The following is a 24,873-nucleotide window of genomic DNA, read 5'->3' as shown; positions in this document are numbered from 1 at the left end:
TTTTTTTTTTTTTTTTTTTTTTTTTTTTTTTTTTTTTTTTTTTTTTTTTTTTTTTTTTTTTTTTTTTCGTTTTCTCGTTTTCATTTATTTATTTTTTATATATATATGTATATATAATATTTTCTTTTTCTTTCTTTCTTTCCCGGGTCGTTACAGTACGTGTTTTTGGACCGAACATAATATTTTCGTTATTAATTGAATTATTAGTTGATTTACATGAATTAAAAATTTCACTTACTTACCAAGAAGAACGGCTCAAAATTTATTAAGATTAAGAGTGTACATAGATTGGGTTGGGTTGGGTTCGGTGGTAAGTCTTTTAGATTAACCAAAAGTTTATACTTGGTTGGATTAACGACCCGAACAACCCAAATAAAATTTTCAATCCTCTATTTTGTAGTTGGGTTACCACGGTTTGTTACTTATCTACGATGTATGTTACATTAATAACTAATAATTCATAAAATTCAAATATCAAATATTTACAAATCACAACATATTTCTAACATCGGTTACAAACGTCGAATATTTTAATTTTTATAATAATCTTAAAAGTAGGTGAGATTGAGCTGTAACTGTATTTTTTGGTCGAAAAAATGTCAACTTTGTAACGGATCCAAATTTTTAATTATTTAAAAATTCAACTCAACCCATGATTCAAGCTGATCCGATTATTGGGTCATATATGTTGGATGATGAAAGTTTCACGTCGACTAATTTAGGGAATAATCATGAATTTATAATCAAGTGATACTCTCTCCATTGGAATAAGGCATTTTGGGAAAGCCCAAAGCAGAACACGAGAGCTTATGCTCAAAGTGGACAATATCATACTGTTGTAGAGAGTCGTGTTCATCTAACATGCCCAGTCGTGTCAATAGATCGGTAAATCCTCAATTGTTGAACAAGGGACTCGAAAAGAAAAGGAGTCAACCCTTGATGAACGGGGCGTACTTGTCATGCCAATATTCATGAAAGTTTGTCAATTTAATTTATTAAAATTTAAATTTCTAGAGACTAAGTTTTGACTTTTATTTATTTAGATACTAAATTTATAATTTAATCTTAGATTATTATTTTTGTATCTTAATTCACGCGCTTTAAGCGCGTACGCTATAAAAGTGAGAGAGAAATCACGTAGAACCACGGGCAGGAGCAAAAGCAACACGGAAGGTGAAGCGGGCAGAGAATCGGGTAGCGGGCAGCACTACACGCCGTCTTACAAGAGCATCGTTTTTACGCTGGAGGGTTAAAACAGGAAAAGTGGATGAATTTTAATCCCGAAGGGTGGTCAGAGCCATAGGTTCGGAAAACGAGGCTGCAGTTGTGGTTAGGTTCGGACCTCACAGATGCCTCACGAAAAAGCCAAACAGCATCGAAAATAATGTACCGAAGAAAAGGAGTGAGAGAGAGAGAGAGAGAGAGAGAGACAGAGAGGGAGTGAATTCTAGAGAGAGAAAGTCTCGTAGTGAGAGAAAAAGGGATGGGTCAGATCGTGAAGAGGAAGAAGAAAGGAAGACCATCGAAGGCAGATCTGGCACGGCGGTCCGGTGGAGGACTGACATCATCGGAATCTGAACCGCGACGGAGCCTCCGCAGCCGGAATGTGCGGTACAACATCGATTTCGACGATTTTCTTGAAGAAGACGATGAGGATGAGGAAGAGAACGAGAGAAGAAGAGAGAAGAAGCTCAAGCTTGTTGTGAAGCTGAACCAGAGCAGAGACGGAGAGCATCTGTCGCCGGTGGCCAGACTTTCTAGGTCAGGAGCGCGTGGAGAGGACGCGGCGGAGTACGGTTCGTCGGCGTCGGAAGGGGAAGATGAACCAGAGAGGAAGCCATTGAAGAAGAGGAGGATTGGCGGAGGCGAAGAAGAGGATGACGATGAAGATGGAGATGAAAATGAAGATGATGACATTGATGAGGTACTTGAATACAAACAAGATTGATGAACAAGAGAGGCGTGAGGGCAGAAAAGATCACTGAGATGTTTACGCCATTGGCCCAGACTTCAAAATTAGTGTTACTTCTTTTCCATTTCTCAAGCATCCGTTTCACTCTCTCTCTCTCTCTCTCTCTCTAGGTCTTTGGAGAGGTTTTAAGGATTTTGGGGTCAACTGTCAAAAACTAACACCCCTACAGAATCTGATCACGCTCTCCCACCTTTCTCTCTCCACCACTCACTCACTCACATATCATTCTCTCTCTTTCCTTGTTGTCTGCCTTATCTGTCTCTGTTTCTGTCTCTTTCTCGACTTGTTTATCACTCGTGCTGTATTGCGAATTTATGAGTTTGTTTATATGCCCTTTTATTTGACACAATGGGTTTTGACAGGAAAGGGGAAGGAAGGTGGGCTCGAAGGGGTCCGACTCTGTTCCAGGTTTGTGTTCTTTTCAATTCAATTTGTGATTCTAGTTTGCAGGTTTATTCCAATTTTGTCTTCTTTTGATCTTTGAGATTAGTATTTGATTTGGGTTTGTTTAATTTGTGGTGTTCCTTTGATCAGGGACTCCCCCAGATCGATCATCCGGGTTGCCATTACCTGATAAGAAGACATTGGAGTTGATTCTTGACAAACTTCAGAAGTACGGGGGGGAATTGAATCTCTTTTTCTTTTTGATTTTGTTATGATGTGAAATTCCAAGTGCTTAGAATTAGTATCTGAAATGATGGCAGGAAGGATACTTATGGTGTCTATGCTGAACCAGTTGATCCTGAAGAGGTCTGCAATTTCCCCCTCTTTAAATGGTTGTTTCAAGTGTTCTTCGGCATCCAAATTTGAAATAATGTTTGTTGTTGTAGCTTCCTGACTATCACGATGTCATTGAGCATCCTATGGACTTTGCTACCGTTAGGAACAAGTTGGCTAACGGATCATATTCAACTTTGGAGCAGTTTGAGGTGGGTGCCCAATTCTTTGGTTGAAGAATTTTCTTCGACATGCACGTGCCTTTAAGGTTATCCATTTGTGTCCTGGCTTTTCCAAGCCTTTGATGATCCAACGGTCAATTAGAGCTGTGGAATGCCGCTTAATTGGGGGCTGACTAAGCGACAAACATGATGCCACGAAGGATTCATCCCTTCATTGGACGTGTTAATGTGCCTGACAGTCCTATGTTTCTTTGTCTCCTTTTGGGGTGGGGGTTGGAACAGTTGTCAGAATATCATTGCTTTGTACGTTAATGGCTGATCTTTTCTCTTTTCTTTCTTACTCTTCTCCTTTTTTTTTTTTTTTTTTTTTTTTTTTNTTTTTTATCATGGGTTGGGGCCGGGGGTGGGGGTGGCGTGTGCCTTTAAGTTTCCTAGCCTAACATGTAAAACCACCATTGATTGCTCCATGGATCTTTGGTTTTCTATGGTCGATGATAACATGCTGCTAATCTTCTAACCAGCTGAATTTCATCTAATCTTTAATGCGTATATCTAGATTTCAATTCTGAATGTTTTTAAGCGTTGGCTCATCCAGTGGAGCTTAGAAACTCATTTGGTTTTACTCTTTTAGGCCTATTGAAGTTTCCATACTCCTCTTGTAGGATTACCCTTCACCCCGGATGAAATTTATGTATGTTTTTCATACATATAGTTTAGTCTCAAATAGAACTGTGTCTCTGCATTCCAACATTCTTCGCCAAGTTTAATAGCAGCTTCTTCCATTCATGGAAAGAAGTCAAAATAATTCTGCTATGTCTAAACTTTTGGAGTTCTTGAAACTTGGAATGGAGGATTTTTGACAATGGGAAGAGACTGGATGAGGAAACTTGGGATTTAGGTTGTTCCACGTCGTAGTTGACTAGTCAATCTCAGAAACTTTATAGCCACTCTCTTCCTCTCACTCATTTATGTAAATTAATTGAATCTTCTGGCTTGTTGGTTTTCAGTTGGGTTTCCTTTCCTTTCACTCTGTGTATATATTGTCCATTAAAGTATCAGTGCTTTGCCACTGCTGTCCTTGCGTTCTGAATATATTCAGTAGTTTTGCTATTTGGGTCAGTGAAGGTTCATTCCTTTTGATGTACTGATTTTGTTTTGAGAACAATGCTTGATGAAGGGGTTATTATATTTTGTTAATTATTGAGCGTCTTGGATGCAGCGTGACGTATTTCTGATATGCTCAAATGCAATGCAATACAATTCACCAGAAACCATTTATCACAAACAGGTATAGTTCTTCTGATGTTTCAAATTTCTTTATTTTGTGTCTTCTGAATTAGTTAACATACTTGGTTTTGTAAAGGCACGTTCCATTCAAGAGCTTGCCAAGAAGAAATTTGAGAGGGTAAGAATTGAAGTTGAACGCTCGGAGAAAGAGTTGAAGTTGGAGCAGAGTACAAAATTCAATTCATACATCAAGAAACAACCACCAAAGAAACCCTTTTTCAGGACTTTTCAGGAACCCATTGGATCTGATTTTTCCTCAGGTGCAACACTTGCTGGCACGGGCGACGTACAGAACAGTTCCAATCCAATCCATGGTGCTCACTGTGAGGTTCCTAACAATATTGATGGGCAAGTAGAGGGTAGTTCCTCCTTCCTTGATACTACTAATCTGGACAGGGCTGAAGAGCTCTTCTCAGGTATAGCGAAGAACCCCCCCCCTAATTCTCCAATGATTCTGCTTGATTCCTGATAACTCTGCAAGCAAGTTATTTGGGCGACGTCGAAATCAGTTTGTTTTACTGACTTTTACAGGAAAGGGTCTTCTAGGTAAATTAGGGAGAAAGACATCTGTGTTTGATGACAACCGCCGTGCAACTTACAGTATTTCTAATTCACCAGCGCCAAGATCGGAGTCGATATTTTCAACCTTTGAGGATGAAATAAGACAGCTTGTTGCGGTATTGTCACAAAGAAACTGGTCTCTGCAGTCACTTTTGAGTGGTCTTATCCTGTGATTTTCACATTTTCCCTTTCCTTTCTTTTTTGGCAATTAGGTTGGGCTTCATGCGGAGTATTCCTATGCAAGGAGTCTGGCTCGATTTGCTGCGACACTCGGTCCTAGTGCGTGGAAAGTTGCATCCCAGAGGATTCAGCAGGCTGTACCTGTTGGATGTAAATTTGGCCGTGGTTGGGTTGGAGAATACGAGCCACTTCCAGCACCAGTATTATTGTTTGAGAACAACAACCAGAAGGAACTTGGTTTTAATAATAACTTGCATTCTACCAGCGAATTAAGAAAGGATGGAAAGCCTTCAGACACTCCTTTGCCAAAGAAGGAATATCCTCTAAGTGCTCCAAGTTCAGAAGTGAATGGTCTCGCTAGAGGATCCACCTTAGATGGGAAACCGTCTTTCTTTAGGTCTACCACCCCAAGTCCCGGTCTATCTCCACGGAAAAACCGACAGACCAAGAATTTTACAGAGGGAGAGAAGGTTAAAAACCAAGTTGAGTTAAATTCCTTGCCCTCACTTAAACAAAATAATGTTGATCTTGGTGTAGAGAAGCAGCTTCCAGCCAATCTGAATATGACTACTTCTAGATCTAGAGATATTTCATCGGTAAACTTGAATCTTGTGGAATCTGCGACATATAAACTCCCCAGTGTTAATGGCGTGGTGGCCGGAGGATTGCCTAATGGTAAATTCCCAAGCAATTGTTTGAATAGTCCACGGGCTGCTGTATCGTCTCCTAGCTTGCCTTCTCAAACAGCTCCAGTGGCAACTTCCCATGGACAGGACTTACACCCCAGTAAGCCAGTACAATTGATGAGAATGATGATACCTGAAAGAGCCCCAAAACAAGAGAACTCATCCAATCAATCTTCATCTGATTCTCTGCCAGCTTTATCATCAGCTCCTTCTGTAATGAGAAACGATTCTAATAATGCTGCTGCAGTGGCTTCTCGTGCATGGATGTCCATTGGGGCTGGAGGGTTTAAACAAGTCAGAGATAATTCCACACCTAAAAGTCAAATCTCTGCAGATTCACTGTATAATCCAGCTCGGGAATTTCATCCACAAATGACACGAGCATGGGGCGAGTTTCGTGCTGGAGGCAATCAGCTTCAGTCTGAGAAGAGTAACTTCCCTATGCAGGCATTTGTTCCACAAGCCACTCTTGTAGCAAATGAACAACAGCTGCAAAACCGGTCCATGATTTACCCTCAGCTAGTTCAGGCCGACATGTCTAAGTTCCAGTTGCAGTCGACTTGGCAAGCTCTCAGCCCACATAACCAGCCAAGGAAGAAACACGAAATGCTTCCTCCCGACTTGAATATTGGTTTTCATTCTCCTGGGTCTCCCGTGAAACAATCCTCTAGTGTTCTGGTTGACTCCCAGCAGCCAGACCTGGCTTTGCAACTTTAACTGAAGGCTAGTTTTGCAAACAAGATTCATATTAGTAACCTGCAACCTTTGGGGATGAAACCGAGACAACTTTTCCTCTATGTTGCACCAAATTACAAGAACAAACAATTTATCGGTACGACACAGATGATTGTATTCAGCACAAACTCGAAAATCCCGAGGTTGGAGAATTCATCCTAATTTATGTATTAGGAATGAGGAATATCCACATCAGGAAGCAATATCCACCAGCAGGATGTGGGATTGTTCTGTTGCAGTCGAGGAACGGATTTTAGCAGACAATATATATTATTTTTCGAGTTCTCCTCCTACTGTAGAGAATGGATCACTCCACTGCCCTGCTGAGAGTCCCAGACACAGACACATTCCTAAATATCAGGTACCCCCCCATCATAAAAAATGACAAAAAAAAAATAAAGAAAATGATTTTCTTTGTGTCAATTGCTTTGAAAGTGCTGAAAAATTTGCTATCTGAGAAATTATTGAGGATAAAAATTCTATTTTTGGGTTGTAGAATAGTCACAGGTGGATTGATGAGCTATAGATCTCTGTAATTACTTGGATAAAATCCCACTTTGGTTCTGCTGCTGCTGCTTTGATTGATACATCCAAGATTTACGTACCAATGGCATAGTGCTGTAAGTAACTACTGTATTCCAGTTTGCTCCAATGAGATGATCTTGATTGTTGATTGGCTCACCATGTTCTTCATAAATGTTTGCATTTGTCATTTATTCTTAGATACAAAGAATTATGCACTTTTTCTGAACTGAGTAGATGCTTTAGAAAGACATGTTCACAAATCTAAATTGGATATGATTCCAAATTGATTGTTTGGTTTAAAGAAAGCCTTATATCCAACAAGCTAATATTTTCTTTTACACGTGATTGATTCTGGATGAGATTTGCCTTCTGCCTTTTGATTTTAATTTATTTTTTAAATCGAGTAGGTGGAGGTTGGGATTCATAGTATTGATTGTGTTAGAACGAACACGACTCTCCACAATGGTATGTTATTGTCCACTTTGAGCATAAGCTCTCGTGGCTTTGCTTTGAGCTTTCCCAAAAGGCTTCATACTAATAGAGAGAGTATTCTTTAATTATAAATCCACGATCATTCCCTAAATTAACTGATGCGAGAGAGTATTCTTTCATCATCCAAGAGACCGTCCGTCAAAAATATAATATCTTAATCAATTGTGTCCTTTTGACACCTTTTTGATATTTCTATTTTTATTTGTTAAAGATTATTTTTTATTAAATTACAGACACTTCGGTTATTGGGATTTGAGAATATTCTTTGCTAATGTTTATTGTTTATGGAAGAATCAATTTTATTAAAAAGGAATTATTTTTCTATAATTTTTTTTTCAAATATTATAAGTTTAACCGCGTCTAATAGGTACTTAAATTAAATATACGAGATAGAAGAAAATAGGAATCGTCGAGCAATTGACCACGAGAGAGACGTCGGAGAAGGGAGGAAAATAAAAACGTCGAGGTCTTTTAAAAAAATATAAAAGATTAATTAAAAAAAAATTCTTACTTTTCCCTTTTCATTTCCTTTTGTTATATATTTTTTCCTCTTAATTTTAGAATCATTAATTGAATTTTAAGGTTTTTAAAAATTAAATTGATTTTTTACGATCTCGTTTCATCCAATCAGTTAAGACATACTCTCGATCAACAAGTCTAAGGTTTGAACCTCATTTCCACGTCATAAAATATTTTTAGAGTGAGATGTTCTTGTTCTTGTAATATTGACTTTTTTTATTTATTATTGTGATTGATTGATATGTTTTTTTACGAGTTTTTTACGTTTTGGTGAGAATGAATTTTTTACGAGTTTGATTTTGTGGCTACGTTGAGATTAATGCATTTTTGTTATTTGATTTTGAGAGCGGATGACTTTAGAACTTTTTATTTATTTTATTTTTTATTTTTTTATCATAAAGTCTTGTAATTAACGGTTTATTATTTAATTTTTTAATTTGTAATTTATATTATCAATTACATGTAAATACAAAGTCATTAGTGTAATCTTGAACACTATGAAGTTGACATTAGAAGGGGACCATGTCGAAGAAATAATCTAAGGGGTCTATAGTTTCAAGAAATAATCTTTCAAAGATAGTGTATGTGTTGACATTGCGACCTTGTCCATGTGTCGAAGGTTGGAATTTACACTCGCTATCTGGAACGGATGTCGTAAACGACTTATTATGGACATGAGAGGATTCAATGCTTCGATAGAACTGGGTGGATAGATGTTCAGAATTGTTCGATATTATGACTGACACATAGATCTGTTCTCGATAGTATATTTGAGCGAACCAATGACATCTCGAGACTTGGGATGACATCTTATATGTGGGCTATATTGTTGGGAACCAAGACAAGATAGAATGTGACCTGCATGCATGTGAGAGACTTAGGACCAAGTAGAGGCAAGTTCGAGACTGATGATTTGACTAAATTGGTTAAGTCGCAAATGATTGAACTTGCATACATGACGACGTGTTGTGTTCGGTTGGCGAAGACGAACCTTGCCAAAGGTCTGACAAAGCTACAAACACAGGAAAAAAAATGTATATGAGGTTTGAGTTTTCCTTAAAGTTTGTCATGAGAGTGTCAAGATCATGACGTCGTATGGTTGAAAATGTACGACAATAAAACGAGAGAATAAAATTGAAAGTTGTATGAGGATGGTGACATGCACGTGATCTAAGTATGGTCCGAGGTTGATAGTTGCCCCACAATTTGCAAAAGTCAAGCCTTACAACTTTGACTAATTTTTTTTTTTTTCATTTTCTATTAAAAAATCTCATCTTATTGGTTTTAATTTTAACCATGTACTTTATATTTGTTTCAACTATATAATAATTTTTTTTAAAAAAAGTTTATTATTATTATTATTATATTAAATATTTATCTCTATACTTGCAACTTTCCTTTAAAATATTAATTTTCATCTTTATCTTATTATTAAATCTATCGAAACATCCTTTACATTTTAAATTTATAAATTATAGAGATGAGAGAAGAAAACCCGACTATCTATTTCATTTGATGTTCTCAAATGGGGCCTGCCCAATTTGACCGACTTTTAGATAATAAGAAGGCGAGTTGATCCGCTTTGATCTAAGAAAAACCCCAATAAGCCACCAACTCGATGCAAGTCACGTGATCTACCACTCGACTTTTGCTCCACATCTCTACTCGTCACATTTCCATATGAAAAAAAATAGGTTTACCATGTTTCGTGAATAGCACCTAATCTATGCCGATTTTGACTAAATTAATAATAATAAAAAAATACTTTTAATTTTTTATTTTGTGAGTTTTTAAAAATATTATTAACATTGGTGATTATTAAATATTGTTTAAACTTATTTTTATTAATTTCAGTATAAATTATAATAAACATTTATGCCAAGTTGATTTCATTAGAATAACTAAGTGGTAGACAAACACTACTCTCCACTCTCCAAAATGGTATGATATTGTCCACTTTTCTCATGTCTTTGCTTTAGCTCCCCAAAAGGCGCGTACCAATGGAGTTAGTATTCCTCACTTGATGATCATTCCCTAAGTTAGTCGACGTGAGACTTTCATCTTCTAACGCTAAGAACGCTAAATTATCACTAACCGAAATGGAAATGGAAATGAAGAAAAGTTATTCACAAAGATTGATGATAAGTGCAAATGGAATGTCATAGTGATTCCAGAAATCCAGTTTTGGTAAGAACAGCATTCCTTACTTTACTCAGATCTCTCCCTTTCAATGTTCTTCCAACTCCTTCCAACACAGAGAACGACGAAATCTGTGCCCTAACTAACCTTTTTGCAATCAATTCATGCGGCGGAACTCTCTCCTCAAATCCTTCCTCCTCTTCCTCCTCCTCCTCGCTCTCATCGACAACTCCGTCGTCGCAATCGAATTTCCATGGCGTTTCACTTCCGTTAGGTTTGAACCACTGCGGAATCGATCGAGGAGCCGATTTCGGAGCAATCCGAGCATTGCCTCTGCCGTTCAACCTCGGAATCATTCCGGAAGCGGAAACGGATTCAGAAATGGACGAATCGGCGAAGAAATCCAAATCATCGGTGGAATTTGAAGCCGTTATCGATTTCTCCTCGAGAATGTTCCACACGTCTTCTTCTTCGAAATCACCGTTTCTGAAAGACCGCCACAGAGCGCTGCTCTGCATTCTCAGGCCGTTTTCGCTGCCGTACATGGATACAGAGAGAGGAATTTGAGATGAATCCATGGAATCTCAAGGTTTTGGGAGAATCCGTAATGAATTTGAAGAGAAGATTGCAGTGATTTTTAAAGAAGAAGAAGAAGAAGAAGAAGAAGAAGAAGAAGAAAGAGACGGCTCTCTATCGTTTGTCGTAAAAGATGAAGTGTGCGCTTTGTGAAGACGACGTCGTTTCATTGGTTTTGTTTGTTTTAATCGAAATAGGAAGATGCGTGTGACAACCAAAGTCTAAGAGAATTAACATTATTTCATTTATTATATGCTTTATTTTTTTCCCTTCTAAACCTTATTCTTAATTTCATTTCTACTTTTGACCATGATTTTACCAATTGAGGTTTTCCTTACTTTATTGTATATATATATATATATACGTTCACGTTCTTTTATCCTTCGTATTTTTACCGCTGATTTAGTTTTGTAACCATACTTGATAGATATAACGTGTCGGGTCGACTACCATCTTCTATGGGATCGAGCTAGCCTTGTGACTCGGGTTGGGATGTTAGTAAGGAAAAGTTGAATTTTAAACTCTCAGTGAAAAGGTACCAATCTGATATCATTTGTGACGTCCCATGTCCAAGTTTTTTATCCGGATTTGAAATCAAGATGCAACATTTGATGACCTCGACATTACCCGGCATCTCTTGCGATTTGACTGGATTATCGTGTTTTTTCCTTACTCACGTGCTTTCTTGGAAATTTTTCAAGAGGTCGCTTAATATAGAATTGTTTCGAGCTAAATATGTTAAGTTGGGAGTTTCTATACTTGAGCCACCGAAAAAAAAAAAAAATACACATTGTTGGTATAGATAGTAACTTCGATTCTTTTTAAGTTTTTTTTCTCTATTATCCTAACCTTAGGATCACTCTCGTTCATGTGTGCTATTAGTTTATTTATGTATCTCTCCTTACTTCCCCTTATATATTTTTCATCCCGACTTTGTGGCTTCGTCGGACCTTAGGCGAGGTTTGTCTTCGCCAATCGAACATCGCTTGTGAAAAATCCAAGCTTGTTCGAGCACACTCACTGCCTGCATGTGCATCCGACTTGCCTCTATGCTAGGCCAAGTCATTCAGCTCGACCTTGCTTCTGCTCAGGTCCAAGGTCTCTCAATACAACGTCGCATCTCTTCTTATCATCTCGATCCCCATCAACATGATCCATATGTCTTGACGCCATCCCGAGTCTTGGGATGTCGTCGGCCATCATAACTCGCTCAGTCATACCATCAAGAATGGGCCCGCGTGTCGCGCATCTCATCAGGATGTTCCAAACATCCATCCATCTGAGTTCAATCGAGACATTGGCCCTCCTGTGCTCATGCTAGTATCGCACTCCAACTCGCGTATTAGAAATTGCTACATACACATGTTATCCGAGTGTCACATATGATTATAGTAGCATACTCTCTGACATAGATTATTATACAACTTTCATAGTACAGTTTTGTTCGACTAATAAAATACATAATAAAAACGTGCTCATAACCCAATATTATTTATATCATTATTTCAAAGATTTCATGACATTCATACAAATAACATTCTATAGTTTACTATATACTTCATACTTCTTAATTAAAAAATAATAATTTCACACGTTTATCAAAGAATCATTATTAAATACACAGCCTTTTAAAAATATGATAAATATTAGAATTAAATAAATATAAAAAAAAGTGGATCTTGTGAAGCTATGTCAAAGTTGACGGGCAGAGCTCTACCAGATAATTAGTAAAGGAAAATAATAATAATAATAATAATAATAATAATAAGCATATAATATAAAGGATAAAAGTTAAATAAATAAATAAATAAATAAAATAAATGCACATGTTACAATTTGGGGCAGCCGTCATCCAGAGCATCTAGCTGCCCATTCTAAATTATTATTATTTTTTTTTGACAAACTAATAAATAAATAAATAAATAAATAAATAAATAAATATATATATATATATATATATATATATATATATATATATATATATATGTTAAATTAGTAAAATAATTTATCTAAAAAATATATTAATAAACTTTTAAATTTTTTAATAATACTCTCGTCTAAAAAATAGTTTAATACTTTGTTTTATAAATACCTTTAAAATTTTAAATATTCTTCTCAAAGAAATTAAAAAAAATATTATCTTCAGTATGAAAACTGTCTATTGATACAAAGTTTTAATTTTTTTTTTTTTTGTAAAATTTATGAGTATTTTTGAAACATGATACTAAAATATTTTTCTAACTTTTTAAAAATGTTTAAAGGTATTAATAATTTTTTTAAATTACATATTTTTTAAACAAATTTCAAAATATAAAATGTATTTTTCGTATATAAAGTTTAAAAGTATTTTAATTAATTAATTTTTATTTTTATTTTTTATATCTCATTAATAAACTCAACTTTACTATATATATATATATAACCATTATATTTTGGTTTGAATATATTGTTTTAGTATAAAAACTTTAAAATAATTTATAATACAACAATTAATATATATGGATAAACTTCGATCTCTAGTTAGATTTGTGTTTAGGTTGACAATATTATTCAACGTAGATCATTAATATAATTTTTTAATAAATTTTTTAACGTCATTCAACAAATAAATAAGATTGCTATTAAGTTTAATTTAGTATATAAAATTTTTAATAAGTCCATAAAATCTTTAAAAAGTCGTATTATAATTATTTTAATAAATTTATAAAATTTTAATTTTGTATTTAATAAATTATTCCGACCATTTTTTAAATAAATGGAATGACATTGTAAAATTTTAATTTAAATTATTATTTTGGAAATTTTCCCTAAGAAAAACACAATGTGCTATCACTATCTTTTATAAATATTAAATTGAAAATATTATTTTTACTATACATAATAAATTGAGATTGTTAATTAAAGTTAGAAAATAAGAATTAAAAAAATATTTATTTATTGATTGAAAATAAATAAATGTGTAATGATATGGACAAAAGATTCCTTCATTATTCTGTATTGTCGTTTAGTTAGCTGAAACCGTACGGATTCTGAGAGGACGTCATAAATGAATCTTAATTTTTGTTTTTTAATCTTAATTTCTTTTGTTTAATAATAGTAAGTTAAATTAATAAAAATATATCTAAATTAAAAGGACGAAAATCACTTTTAAATAAATAATTAATAATGAAAAAAAAAAAAAACATAAAATGACATTTTTTGAGACTGAAGTAGAGGGCCGACCTTAATTATTTGTTTCAAATCGTGCAATTAAATTAAAAGCCATTTTTTTGGGCTTTTTTTTTTATTATTTTTTTAAAAGTTAAATAATTTACTCACAAAATTGCAAATAATTTATAAAGTTAAAATATTAGTCAGAAAAAGCCATATTTATTGTACTATTTTTGTTCTTTTTTTTTAAAAAAATATTTTTTAAAAAGGAATATATAATTGTATTAGATAATTATTATTATTATTTTTTTTTTTTAAGATTTTAAACTAAAAATCTATAAAATCATTTCTTAAGCTTAAAATGTTCAATCTTATTATGTATTTATTACTCAAAAATGAAAAAAAAAAAGAAAAAAGAAAAAAGAAGATGCTTTTAACTTAACTATTTGATTCTTATTCGTATTTTAATTTTTTGTTTTTACTTTATAAATCTGTTAATCGAGAAAATTAGTATTATTTTATAAATCTGTTAATTGAGAAGATTAATATTTTATTACATAATCTGTTAATCAAGAAAATTAGTATTATTTTATAAATCTGTTAATTGAGAAGATTAATATTTTATTACATAATCTGTTAATCAAGAAAATTAGTATTATTTTATAAATCTGTTAATTGAGAAGATTAATATTTTATTACATGCAACTCGATTTTAATCTTAAGTGAGTTATGAACTCCTACCTGAGGTGGAGACTGACCAAATAGAAAGTTAGGAACATAATATCATGAGAAATATAATATCTATTAGAGCTTGAGCGGTTACAATAGATTATATGAGAAATATAATATCTGTTAGCAGTGAGCTTTTGAGCGATTACATGAGAAATATAATATCTGTTAGCAGTGAACTTGAGCAGTTATAATAGATTACGTATTCAAATCAACCATTTCTAACATATCTAGAGAATATTTTAGGTAATATTCTTGTAGAGTAATTATTATTATTATTTTTTTATTAATTTTTAATAAAGTTAGAATATTGAGTAGAAGATATAGAAACTTATGCCCTTTTGTGAATAATTTCATATATACCAAACAACCCATCTTTGGAAAAAAGAGTAAACAAATTAAGAATGAGTATTCTACTTATGTTCACCAATAGAAGTACTTTCCATAAACTTTGAATCGAGAACCATATTCGCTCGTTCATGTACTTCTAGAGTCGATCATAATCGAGTTTCTAAATTCCAAAATACAATGTGAAACTCGTTTTCATTTGGCTCATCTTCGTAGCAAAACCAGGCCACAGACTTACTCGTTTTCAAGGTAAAGCTCATACCTTGTTCCCTATCTCAAACGATATACACGCAAACGCCATTCTCGAGCATAGGCAAGCTAGATGAATCTTTATCAGTCTTGAAAAACTGTATTGTACATAGGATTTTATCTCACAATCTTATATAAGTAAGACATTGTATGTTCTGAATAATGAAAACGTAAAGAAAAACAGTAGTAGCTATGTGTGACTCTGCAAAGTTTTACTTGCTTTAGAGGCCAAGGCCAGTGCCTTGGCTCTTGTACTCGTTGTCATCCACTCCCTCTCCGCACGTCTTTGATGTTGCCTCGCATTTTTAGCTCGTTTAGGAGCTAAGCGAGTGTCCCTTTCCAGGAATGCAAGCCTGAATTTTTCAGCCAAAGACAATTCTGAGGAATTCAATGGAGGAACTGGAGCCCTCGACGTGGATCTAGCCACTGCCCATGTTTTGGGATCGATATCGACAATGGCGTGTTCATCCAACGCGATATTTGGCAATGCTTCCCTTGGAACTCGCCTCCCTCTGAAAGCAAATGGTGATGGCTTCGGATTCACTGTGATGCGTGGGCATTCTGTGGAGAACATCTCCAAGGAATTTTCGTCTATTTTTGGCTGCAGAGAGTAAAAAGAGAGCAGGAATGATCAGAATTGGTAGGGACTCTATAGTATGACCCATTTGATAACCAAAGAATTAGGCTTTCTAGAGGACTGTAAGATCTGAGAAGTGGTGTCTTCTGTTTCCTCATTTTCGTGTCTTAGATCTTTCTAAAAACGTTCTTATAATCGGAATCCGATGATGAAATTGTTTATCTAAGAAAAGCAGGAACCATAATGAAAACAAATTAACTTGAGGGTGGAAGGTACCCTACCCAGACCAACCATCTTAGTGATTGTGCCCCATTAGCAATTTCAGCTGTATCAAGATCCTCCCATGAATCTCCTTCTATATCATCCAGTCTTGGTTTAAATATATCCAAGCACCTTCGCGCCGTATCGTCACTCCTCGGGCACCCTCTGCAACATTTTTGTTCATACCCTGTTATGAGGTTATGTTACTCCTAGTCAAAATACAATGTATATATAAAGAGAGAGAGAACCACATTGACAGAACGATGCAACAAGAACAGTAAATCAACAAACTTGTGTTTTAATAGTAAACTAAACAAAGACTATGTTCCACAGGCTAAAGTCGAAAAGGTATCGATCTACCAGATGAATTTGGAAAATTTGTTATTTGCTCAAGTTTTATGCACAAGAGGTGGTTAAAGCTTTCCATGGAGATACTTCTAAGGATAACTGGAAGTGATAGCAACTTCTTGGCAGTAAACTACCTATGTGATCTCACAACCATATAGAATAAATGTAAGAGAACCAATATTATATATTTCAATCGTGTATCAGTGGTGAGGAAATAGGCGAGTACCCGCAACGAAGTGTCTCCAAAGAGCAACAATGCTGGACGAGCTCAGAAACACCAGCAGCCGTAATCTTGTTGCATCGACTGCATTAAAACTCTTCTTAATGAAAAAATAAAGAACTTAAATTATCCAGCTATGCTATTGAACAACAGAAAATAAAATAAATAACAAACGAAAATAAATTCGTCAATGACACTTGTGAGCTGCACACCTTATATCCACAGCTCTAAGAAATTTACACGTCTTCGCAACTTTTGTTAATCCAAAATCAGAAACATCTGAACCAGAGACATCGAGTGTTTCCCACGAACTATCTGCTAAGGAGATGACAACATCATCATCCAGTAATTTCCTTCTTCGGGCAATTGCCGTTATTGATTGCTGTGATTCCAGAAAACAGATTGAGAACGCACATGATAGACAGGGTTTTCAGTTAACAGTATATAAGATAGTAAACCTTGATAAATTGCAGTAATCCAAAGCCTTACAAGAGAAAATGGAAATATTCCAACCTCCAATTACAAAAGTGTATTTGAAGAAGGGGAAAGGAGGATTTTGAATTCCAAGAAAGGATAAAGCAGGTAGTTCCTGGGTACTTATTATGTTTAAATTTGAACTAAGGATAAGAACTAAGTAGTTTTGGGTAGTTTTTGTTAAAAGTAAATATGTGGATATGAGCTTGTTAATCTTTTGTTAATTTTACCATTATTAGTTCAAGGTTCCCATGTCTATATATACTTGACTCTGCTGTCTAGAATGAAGTGAATTCTCTCATATTTGGCCTCCCAATAACATGGTATCAGGACACTAGATCGTTCATCGAGCAATTAGAATTTTGTGAATCAATAGGGATTTGTGAACCCTTAGGGTTTGAGGTTTGGAACACCTTCTTGGTGGGTTTGGTCTTTTACCTTGGGTTATCAACGTTGTTGTCACCACTGCTGCAAAGGACGGTTACTGGAGCATTTTTTCTTTTCATCATCACCCATCCCAATCGCCAATCAGAAGGAACCCAATATCTGTCCAGAAAAACACCAGCGTGGGAGCTGCACATGTTGTCAGTTTTGCCATCAATCCCACACTCCGGCGCATGAGTAACCAGAATTTTCTCCAGTTATCATGGCTTTCCTTGTTTGCTATTTCTGACTTGTTTGTGTGGTTATCGGTCATAATTGGTTCAGGTTAACAGCCGATTTTGAAAAGAAGTAATTTTTTTTTTTTTTTTTTAGTGGAAACTCCACTCAAGTAAGATTTTCAGAAGTTATGTGGTCATTTGGTTCTTATTTTGTGGTTTTATATTTGCCATTGACTTATGGTTGAACAAGAGCTTGCAGTGATGTCTAATGTGGCTCATTCAAGGACTCAATCCATCCATGGTTCATGTAAGAATCCATTTGTTAATTCTAGGGCCGAGTTTGCTAAATTTCAACACTAGTCCTACTACAACCATTGTTGGGTCGGGTAACTGAATTATTGTCATCTTCCATCCTCTACCAAATGGGACATAGACTTAATTAATCCCAATCTGTTTTCTACTCATTCTTCATCTACATTTCTTTCTCATGCTACTTTGGCAGATGAATCAAAATCGTCTGTACTTGGATATGGCACAATAAATCTAACCTCATCTCTTTCTTTGTCATCTGTTTTGCATTTAACTCAACTTGCTTTTAATTTGATCTCTTTAGTATGCTCACTCATGACTTTAATCGTTGTGTTTCATGTTATCTGGGCTATTGCTCGTTCCAGGAACTTGTGACAAATAAGACTATTGATAAAGGACATGAATTTGGAGGACTTTGTATTTCTTTAACATCAAGTACCAAAAGTTGCATGCTCCATAATAGTTTCTCCTCTTGTTGTCCATTGTCGTCTTGATCATTCATCTTTTTCAGCACTAAAAAAGATTTGTCCTCAATTTCATAACGTGTCTTCATTAACTTGTGATTCATGCAAAATTTTAAAGCTCCATCGTCTTAGTTCGAGCCCTAGAATCGATAAACAAGCCAGTGCTTTTTGAATTAGTTCATTCCAATATTTGGAGTTCTTGTCCAGCTATGTCCAAACCTTGATATTTCGTTACTTTTGTTGGCGGGTTATTCTCGTATGACTTGGTTATATTTTATGAAGAATCATTCTGAGTTATTTTCTCACTTTTGTAATTTTCGTACTGACATTCAAATTCAGTTTTGTGTTTCCCTTAAAATTTTGAGACGCATCAATGTTGGCAAGTACTTCTTTGAAACACTTAGATTGTACCTATGTAAGCATGAAATTCTTCATCAATCAATTTGTGTCGGTACTCCATCTCAAAATGGAGTTATTGAACGAAAGAATAGGCATCTTCTTGAAACTACACGAGCATTATCCTTTCAAATGTGTGTTCCAAGGCATTTATGGGTTGACACAATTTCCACAGCCTACTTCCTGATTAATCGCATGCCCACCTCTGTTCTCTGTTTTTAAAGGTCAAATTCCTTATCAAACCTTTGTTTCCTATGTGTCAAAAATATTTGGTTGTACTTGTTTTGTTTGTAATAAACTAACAAAATTAGACTCCAAATCTTTGAGGTGCATTTTCTTAAGCTATTATTGTGTTAAAAAAGGATATAGATGCTTTTGTCCTAGTTTGAATAGGTGTCTTCTAAGAAGCATAGACATTTTAGTTTGCCTAACATGTCTGTGTCTGACATCCTAACACTTATTAGACACTTGTTAGCACAATAGACACGTATGAGACATTAATTGAACAAAATGAATATAAGTCAAACATTTGTTAGACACATAAAAAAAACTTGTTAAACATACTCGATAGACATAATGAGGCAAAAGGAGAGAATTAATAAATTTTATGAGAGAAATACATCAACTTGTTTTTTGAGCATATAAATGATGAATTTATTGACTTTGAATTCTTCCGATGTAAAAATGCTATATATATATATATATATTAAATGCATATTTTAATAAACGTGTTCTTGTCATGTTTGTACCCTTGATTTTTTAAAAATGACGTGTCACTTTATTGGTGAAGTGTCGTATTTGTGTCTTGTATATGTGTATGTGCTTCTCAGGGTATCTTGTATCTTGTGATGTTACTTTCTTTGGGGACAAACCTTTGAGTTCCTAGTATGAATTAGAGGGAGGATGATATCTTTTATCTATACACTCATGTCTCCTACACCCTCTCTAATTCTTCTCCTTTGACATTTGTCCCTACTCGTCCCTCAAATACTCAAGTCTACTCTAGACGGAACCTTCTAGCAAATGTCTTGTGCAAGAAGCTTCTTTACCATCAGATCTAGGACAAAGTGATGAGCTTCTTTTTGCTCTTCCATGTATGCTTATATATATTTGGTTCTACGGTATAGAATGAAGCGTATTCTTCTGTACTTGGTCTCGCAATAATAGTTACTATGTTTAAAAGTTTGAATAGGGAGTTATAACCCCATGGGACATTATGTTTTGTAGTTAACCCTCTCGTATTAAAGTGTCAATAGGTTGTAATCTCTAAGTTCTTATCGAATAGTAAATAAAAGAGATACCTATCATCCTCCATACAGAAGCTCTTGAAACATTTCTCCATTAACACAGACTTTTGCATCAATACTTCTAAATTTGCGTCAAGTTTGTCCATGGTTGATTGTACATTCAGAACTCTCAAATTCATCTCTACACTTCAAAATTTAAAATTTTCTTTTTGGATTCAACAACACATGGGTAGGTGAGATTCAAACCTCTAATCTCTTAATCAAATTATATACTTAACCAATTGAGTTATGCTCATGTTAGCTCTCTATACTAAAATTTATCTATCCAAAAGTCTGGAAAATAATTGGTGTCATAAAATTGTGCAACCAAAATCAATCCAACATCAATCTTCTGCAGCATACTTGAAGTCTTGCATTTAACACAGCGCATTACAAAACTATTGAGGTTAATAAATTCAAGTGGAGACACGAAGTTGAATGAACATGCAACTGAAACCAGCATTGAAATAAGAAATGAAAGATATGAGGTAAACAAACTTTTTTTTTTTTGTAAAACAAGCTAATTAACTGGGCACCGGGTTCATTAGTTTTTCAGCAGACCACATGGCCAAATAACGTTAAAGAGTGCAAGGCAACATTGAAAGAAGCAAGAAACCGACACAATTAATCCAATTCAGTCAATTTGTTATCCAGATTCAACATGAAGAAAAAATTCTAAACAAAACCAACCTTCACATCTGATGGAAAGCTGGCACTAATCTCATCCAAGTCAGAAATTATATCCTCCAAATGCTTGCCAATAAGTCCAACGCACAAACTGACTAAACTCGGAGTTTTCTTCCTCTCAAAGAGCAATCCTGTTCCTGTAAACAAAACAATACCTCGAATTACAAAATTACCGAACAAAATCCGCATTTACGATAAACAAATGCCACAATATTAGCAAATTGGCTCGCCGACTTAGAGCTCGACACATTAATCTTTCTTCAAATATTCAAAACCGATCAATCAATAGCAATCGAGAGAGGGGGATTTACCAGAGGATTGAGAAGTAGTAGCCTTGAAACTGGATTTGTGACTCGAATCGAGAGATAAAGATTCAGCAAAAGGATCAGAAGAAGTAGGCTTGGAACTAAATTTCTGATTCAAATTAAGCTTCTCAAAAGTTTTGGAAATGATCTTCGCTTCTTCGATTGTTTCCATCAAAAATTGAAGGATTGGGGAGACGAGCAGAAATCGTTAGAAAAAAAAAAAAAAAAAAAAAAAAAAAAAAAAAAAANAGAAAGAGCGAAAAGAAGAAAGCATTGACGGGAGAAACGGGGCAATCAAATTTGATTATAAAGGAACAGACACCACAATAAAATTGTGGAATTTTATTTTATTTACTTTTCAAAAATCAATTATTTTATTCTTTATTTTTAAAGCACTATTAATAATTAAAAAAAAACATTTTATCTTATTATATTATTTTATAATTTATTTAATTTAAAAAACACTAAATTTACGTTAAAAAAAAATATAACCACGACTCCCCACAATGGTAATATTGACTTCCCAAAAGACCTCGTACCAATGAAGATAATATTCATGATCATTTTCTAAATTAGGCGATAGTGAGAATTTCATCCTACCATTATAAATTTTTTACTAAATTAATAAATATATATATATATATATATATATATTTTCGTCTCAAAAAACTTAAAAAAAAAATTAAAAAATATCCTCACATTTAATTTTGGGTTGAAAACGGTTAATATTTTATTTTAAAAATATTTTTAAATTTTTATTTTTTCTAGCTTAAAAAACATCTTTAATTTATTATTTTTTATATAAAATAAACAGAATTATAATTCAGGCTTCAAAATTCAAAAGGACACGATAAGGGTATTCTGGTAAATACAATTTAACATATCGCTTTTGCGCGCTGCAAAGGTTTCAACTTCCACTCTTCCAGGCCGGCCGGGGAGTAGTCTGCATCTGTGAAGAGATTTCGATACACTGGCTCACCGGAGCTCCGAGAACTGCTCTCAAAGGTCTCTGGTTCGTTCTTCTCATCTTCAATGGCGAAAATCTTACAGGGCGGAGGCCAAAACCTCCCAGCAGACGTGACGCAGGTGATTGATCAGTTGGAGCGCCACTGCTTGGCTCCCGATGGATCTCTCGTCTCCAAGCCCGCTCACTACGACCTACTACTCGTATTCCATCTCCTTCATTCTCTTTTTCTCGATTCGTGCGTTTTATTGGTTGTCCAGGAAATGTGGGTGGAATTGAGCGATACAAATTGATTTTTTTTGGAATTGATCCAGAAATTGACCTAATTGTGTAATCGAACTTGTTTCGGTTTGGTGTTTTTTACTCATTACTGAATACTGAAGATGAATTTTGCAGGCGAGAGAAGAAATGTCGAGGGAGAGATTGCGTTATTTGGAAGCCATGGTGGGTGGTTTTTACTTTGATTCTCTAGTTCTAGGTCCTGTAACATTTTAAAAATTGATTGAATCATTGGCTTAATTGCAGCCGTTGGTTAGCTTGTACTTGTGATTATTTTGAGTGTGACTGTTGTTGTATGTTTCATGCAGGCAATCTATTCTGAAGCAATTGCGATGGTGGAAGAGTACCAACAGGCTGTTTCAATGGCGAACCTTGGCGGAGTTCGAGATGGTCAGGCTCTTTATCCACAACTAGGTTTGAAGAATTCGGCTCAGGTTTGTGATCGGAGCCATTGTATATATTACGATTCATAATGGAAATACGGTGGATGATGATTGATAGCCTTCCAAGATACCTAGTACTCTCCCACAATTAAATCCAAAATCTACCTACCTCTTATACTCTATACATTCAAATTCAGTATGAATTAACTTTTTCTAACAAAATCAATCACTCACTAAAAATGAATATTGATAACCTTGATTTCTAACAGTTTGATTATATATTTCATGGACTGATTTTTCTTCTGCAATTGATCGAAAAAGTACTTTGTAATATATACATTTGATAAGGAAACATAAACATTTCATTGATGCTGTGAAGTGATGATAGAAGAATAGGTCTTATCTAGGAGTTACAAAAATATCTTCCCCTGAGATACGAGGTAAGAAAGACTAATTACAAAAAGGGGGTGGGGGGTTGATAATTTAAACCACAAAAGATCTTAGTAGATGATAAGTTCCATAATCGAGTCGAAACTAGAATCCTTATCTGAAAAAATCTGAGTCTTATGTTCCTTCCAAATGCTCCTAACTACGTTATAATATCACCTTTCTTATTTTAGTAGGAAGGATAATTGAGCTTAAACGTGGCTGTTTCTTTGCTTTTACCTTTTACCTTCAATATGTTGTTTGTCTGGAAATTCAAATAGAATGGATCTGTTATATAATGGCTTTTTAAGAAAATGTAATGAAAAACTGTAAGGGTCGATATCAGCAAAATAGTGAAGTTGTGGAAACGCCACAAGTTTGCTGTTTGAAGATTTTGTAACTTCTGATATTTTTTCGTGTTTATTATTGAATTTTATTGGAATACATTTGTGTGGACCTTTAGTTTATCTGGTAGACATTTTCAATTTTTTCAGTGTTGTTTTTGTGATGTTAAATTTGCTGCATATTGGTCTTCTGAACTCCTTTCTGCAATTCAGGCCTTGGAGACAATAGATTGTAGTCATTTTTTCAATGTAACAAGTTATCCTAAGAAGCTTATGGTGCTTGGAAGTAGTATTTTTCTTCTTCAAATTTTTAATATTTTATTAGCCTTTCTCATGCTATGTCTCTATCAAATTCCCATGCATGTTAAAAGAAAGACAATTTTCTTTTATAGCGATAATCAATTTCTGAACTGGCCTTTAAGTATATGTCTAATTATAAATTACACCATGTCTGTTTATATGGAGTGATAGCTTGCAAACCCTGTCTCAGGTTTATGAGACTCTTGAGCATCGAATGGTTGTAGCAGAAGCATCTCAAAGATTGAGACTTCCTCTTATATCAAAGGATGGTGAAATCCATGAGGAAGAGATTGAGAAGTTGAGTTTAGTATCTCGAAGTTCCCTTGATAGTACAAGCACCGGTGTCACAATCAGTTCAAGTTCTAACTCAACAAATTATGCGAGTGCGACTAGTGCTGGAAGCATAGTGAACAATAGTCTTTCGGTTAGCTCAAATGATAATGCAGAGCCTGGAGTAGGTGGTGTTCCCAATCGCTTTCTTGGAATCACCCCTGCCTTCTTATGGCAAACACAGCTCCATCAAGTGCCTTCCATGGTATGCTATCTATGTGGGGATGGATGAAGGGAATCAAGTAGTCGTCTATATTTCGTTTTTTCTGTTAGCTTTCATTGAATTGGATTGTTATGCAGCCCCCTGCTCTTACCAGACATTGTTTTTAACCACTTAATATTTTTGTTCTCAATATATGAAAGGCATCACTGATATAAGTTATCTGCAACTTCCTCTTATGTTATTATAGGATATGCCCGAATATCAAATGGCTCTTTCCCGTGAGATTGATGCTCGTTTGAAGACTAAATGTGATAAGGTAGCTGATGCTTTTGTGATGGATGATATTGGTACGTCTATGGCTCCTTATCATTTCTGTACAATTTTGCAAGCATGTATTATAAATGAAAGTGTGATGTTTTTTTTTTTTTTTTTTTTTTTTTTTTTNAGTAGTTATATTTACTTGATTTTATGTACCAAAAGGTTGATATTTACTAGATTTGCATGTTAAAATTATTGATCTGTCTTTTTTATCCTTAAACTGTTGAAAGGTTAGATTTATTAGGCAATTCACTATACGATGCATATCTTATGGCCTTACATTCATGCAGAATCATCATCTGGGCATCATAGCTCTAGTGCTCGGCTTCCAGAGAGGTCTGGTTGGCTCTTCCATGTTATCATTTCTTTGTTGTGTTTTTGTACCCCCCC

General features: G+C 34.7%; 4 protein-coding genes across 5 annotated transcripts in view; 2 read left to right on the top strand and 2 right to left on the bottom strand.

The window, feature by feature from the left end:
- Positions 1-1,386: 1,386 nt before the first annotated feature.
- LOC111788062 lies at positions 1,387-7,183 on the top strand. 2 transcript variants are annotated; one of them, XR_002814096.1, is made up of 10 exons: positions 1,387-1,924; positions 2,335-2,380; positions 2,507-2,585; positions 2,677-2,722; positions 2,803-2,901; positions 4,091-4,159; positions 4,235-4,574; positions 4,690-4,835; positions 4,932-6,681; positions 6,817-7,146. XR_002814096.1 is itself a non-coding variant. In XM_023668208.1 (9 exons), exons 1-9 carry the CDS (start codon positions 1,484-1,486, stop codon positions 6,300-6,302), a joined length of 2,637 nt encoding a protein of 878 aa, XP_023523976.1. In that variant the 5' UTR covers positions 1,387-1,483; the 3' UTR covers positions 6,303-7,183. The 2 variants fall into 2 exon arrangements, 1 of the variants encoding a protein (XP_023523976.1); XM_023668208.1 differs by having other exon boundaries at positions 4,932-7,183.
- Positions 7,184-10,015: 2,832 nt separating this feature from the next.
- On the bottom strand, positions 10,016-10,573 carry LOC111787672. The gene has a single exon (XM_023667689.1). It carries the CDS (start codon positions 10,571-10,573, stop codon positions 10,016-10,018), a length of 558 nt encoding a protein of 185 aa, XP_023523457.1.
- A 4,403-nt stretch (positions 10,574-14,976) lies between these two features.
- On the bottom strand, positions 14,977-21,218 carry LOC111789373. The gene is made up of 6 exons (XM_023670124.1): positions 20,983-21,218; positions 20,675-20,808; positions 16,666-16,835; positions 16,460-16,537; positions 15,906-16,050; positions 14,977-15,648 (listed from the first exon to the last, which is right to left on the bottom strand). The coding sequence occupies exons 1-6, from the start codon at positions 21,146-21,148 to the stop codon at positions 15,238-15,240; spliced, it is 1,104 nt and encodes a 367-aa protein (XP_023525892.1). The 5' UTR covers positions 21,149-21,218; the 3' UTR covers positions 14,977-15,237.
- Positions 21,219-21,831: 613 nt separating this feature from the next.
- The window catches only part of LOC111787468 (AUGMIN subunit 4), a 5,617-nt gene continuing 2,575 nt past the window's right edge, over positions 21,832-24,873 (top strand). The window contains exons 1-6 of the mRNA XM_023667432.1: positions 21,832-22,143; positions 22,337-22,384; positions 22,528-22,653; positions 23,863-24,207; positions 24,413-24,512; positions 24,774-24,819. Coding sequence (XP_023523200.1) covers positions 22,009-22,143; positions 22,337-22,384; positions 22,528-22,653; positions 23,863-24,207; positions 24,413-24,512; positions 24,774-24,819 — 800 coding nt within the window. The 5' untranslated portion in view covers positions 21,832-22,008. The remainder of the gene's footprint in view (positions 22,144-22,336; positions 22,385-22,527; positions 22,654-23,862; positions 24,208-24,412; positions 24,513-24,773; positions 24,820-24,873) is intronic.

The sequence above is a fragment of the Cucurbita pepo genome, chromosome LG02, assembly GCF_002806865.2.
Source record: "Cucurbita pepo subsp. pepo cultivar mu-cu-16 chromosome LG02, ASM280686v2, whole genome shotgun sequence".
Lineage (NCBI taxonomy): Eukaryota > Viridiplantae > Streptophyta > Magnoliopsida > Cucurbitales > Cucurbitaceae > Cucurbita > Cucurbita pepo.
Note: the sequence above shows the minus strand (reverse complement) of the source record. Positions and strands in the feature narration are given on the sequence as shown.

Bases quoted from the DNA above. Each gene is read 5' to 3' on its own strand.
- LOC111788062 (XM_023668208.1), top strand. From the start codon at position 1,484: ATGGGTCAGATCGTGAAGAGGAAGAAGAAAGGAAGACCATCGAAGGCA. The intron at 1,925-2,334 runs GTACTTGAATAC...GGGTTTTGACAG, and splicing joins AAGATGATGACATTGATGAG to GAAAGGGGAAGGAAGGTGGG. The intron at 2,723-2,802 runs GTCTGCAATTTC...TTGTTGTTGTAG, and splicing joins AACCAGTTGATCCTGAAGAG to CTTCCTGACTATCACGATGT.
- LOC111787672 (XM_023667689.1), bottom strand. From the start codon at position 10,573: ATGGATTCATCTCAAATTCCTCTCTCTGTATCCATGTACGGCAGCGAA.
- LOC111789373 (XM_023670124.1), bottom strand. From the start codon at position 21,148: ATGGAAACAATCGAAGAAGCGAAGATCATTTCCAAAACTTTTGAGAAG. The intron at 20,809-20,982 runs GTAAATCCCCCT...TTTTGTTTACAG, and splicing joins TACTACTTCTCAATCCTCTG to GAACAGGATTGCTCTTTGAG. The intron at 16,836-20,674 runs GTTGGTTTTGTT...CTGGAATCACAG, and splicing joins GCTTTCCATCAGATGTGAAG to CAATCAATAACGGCAATTGC.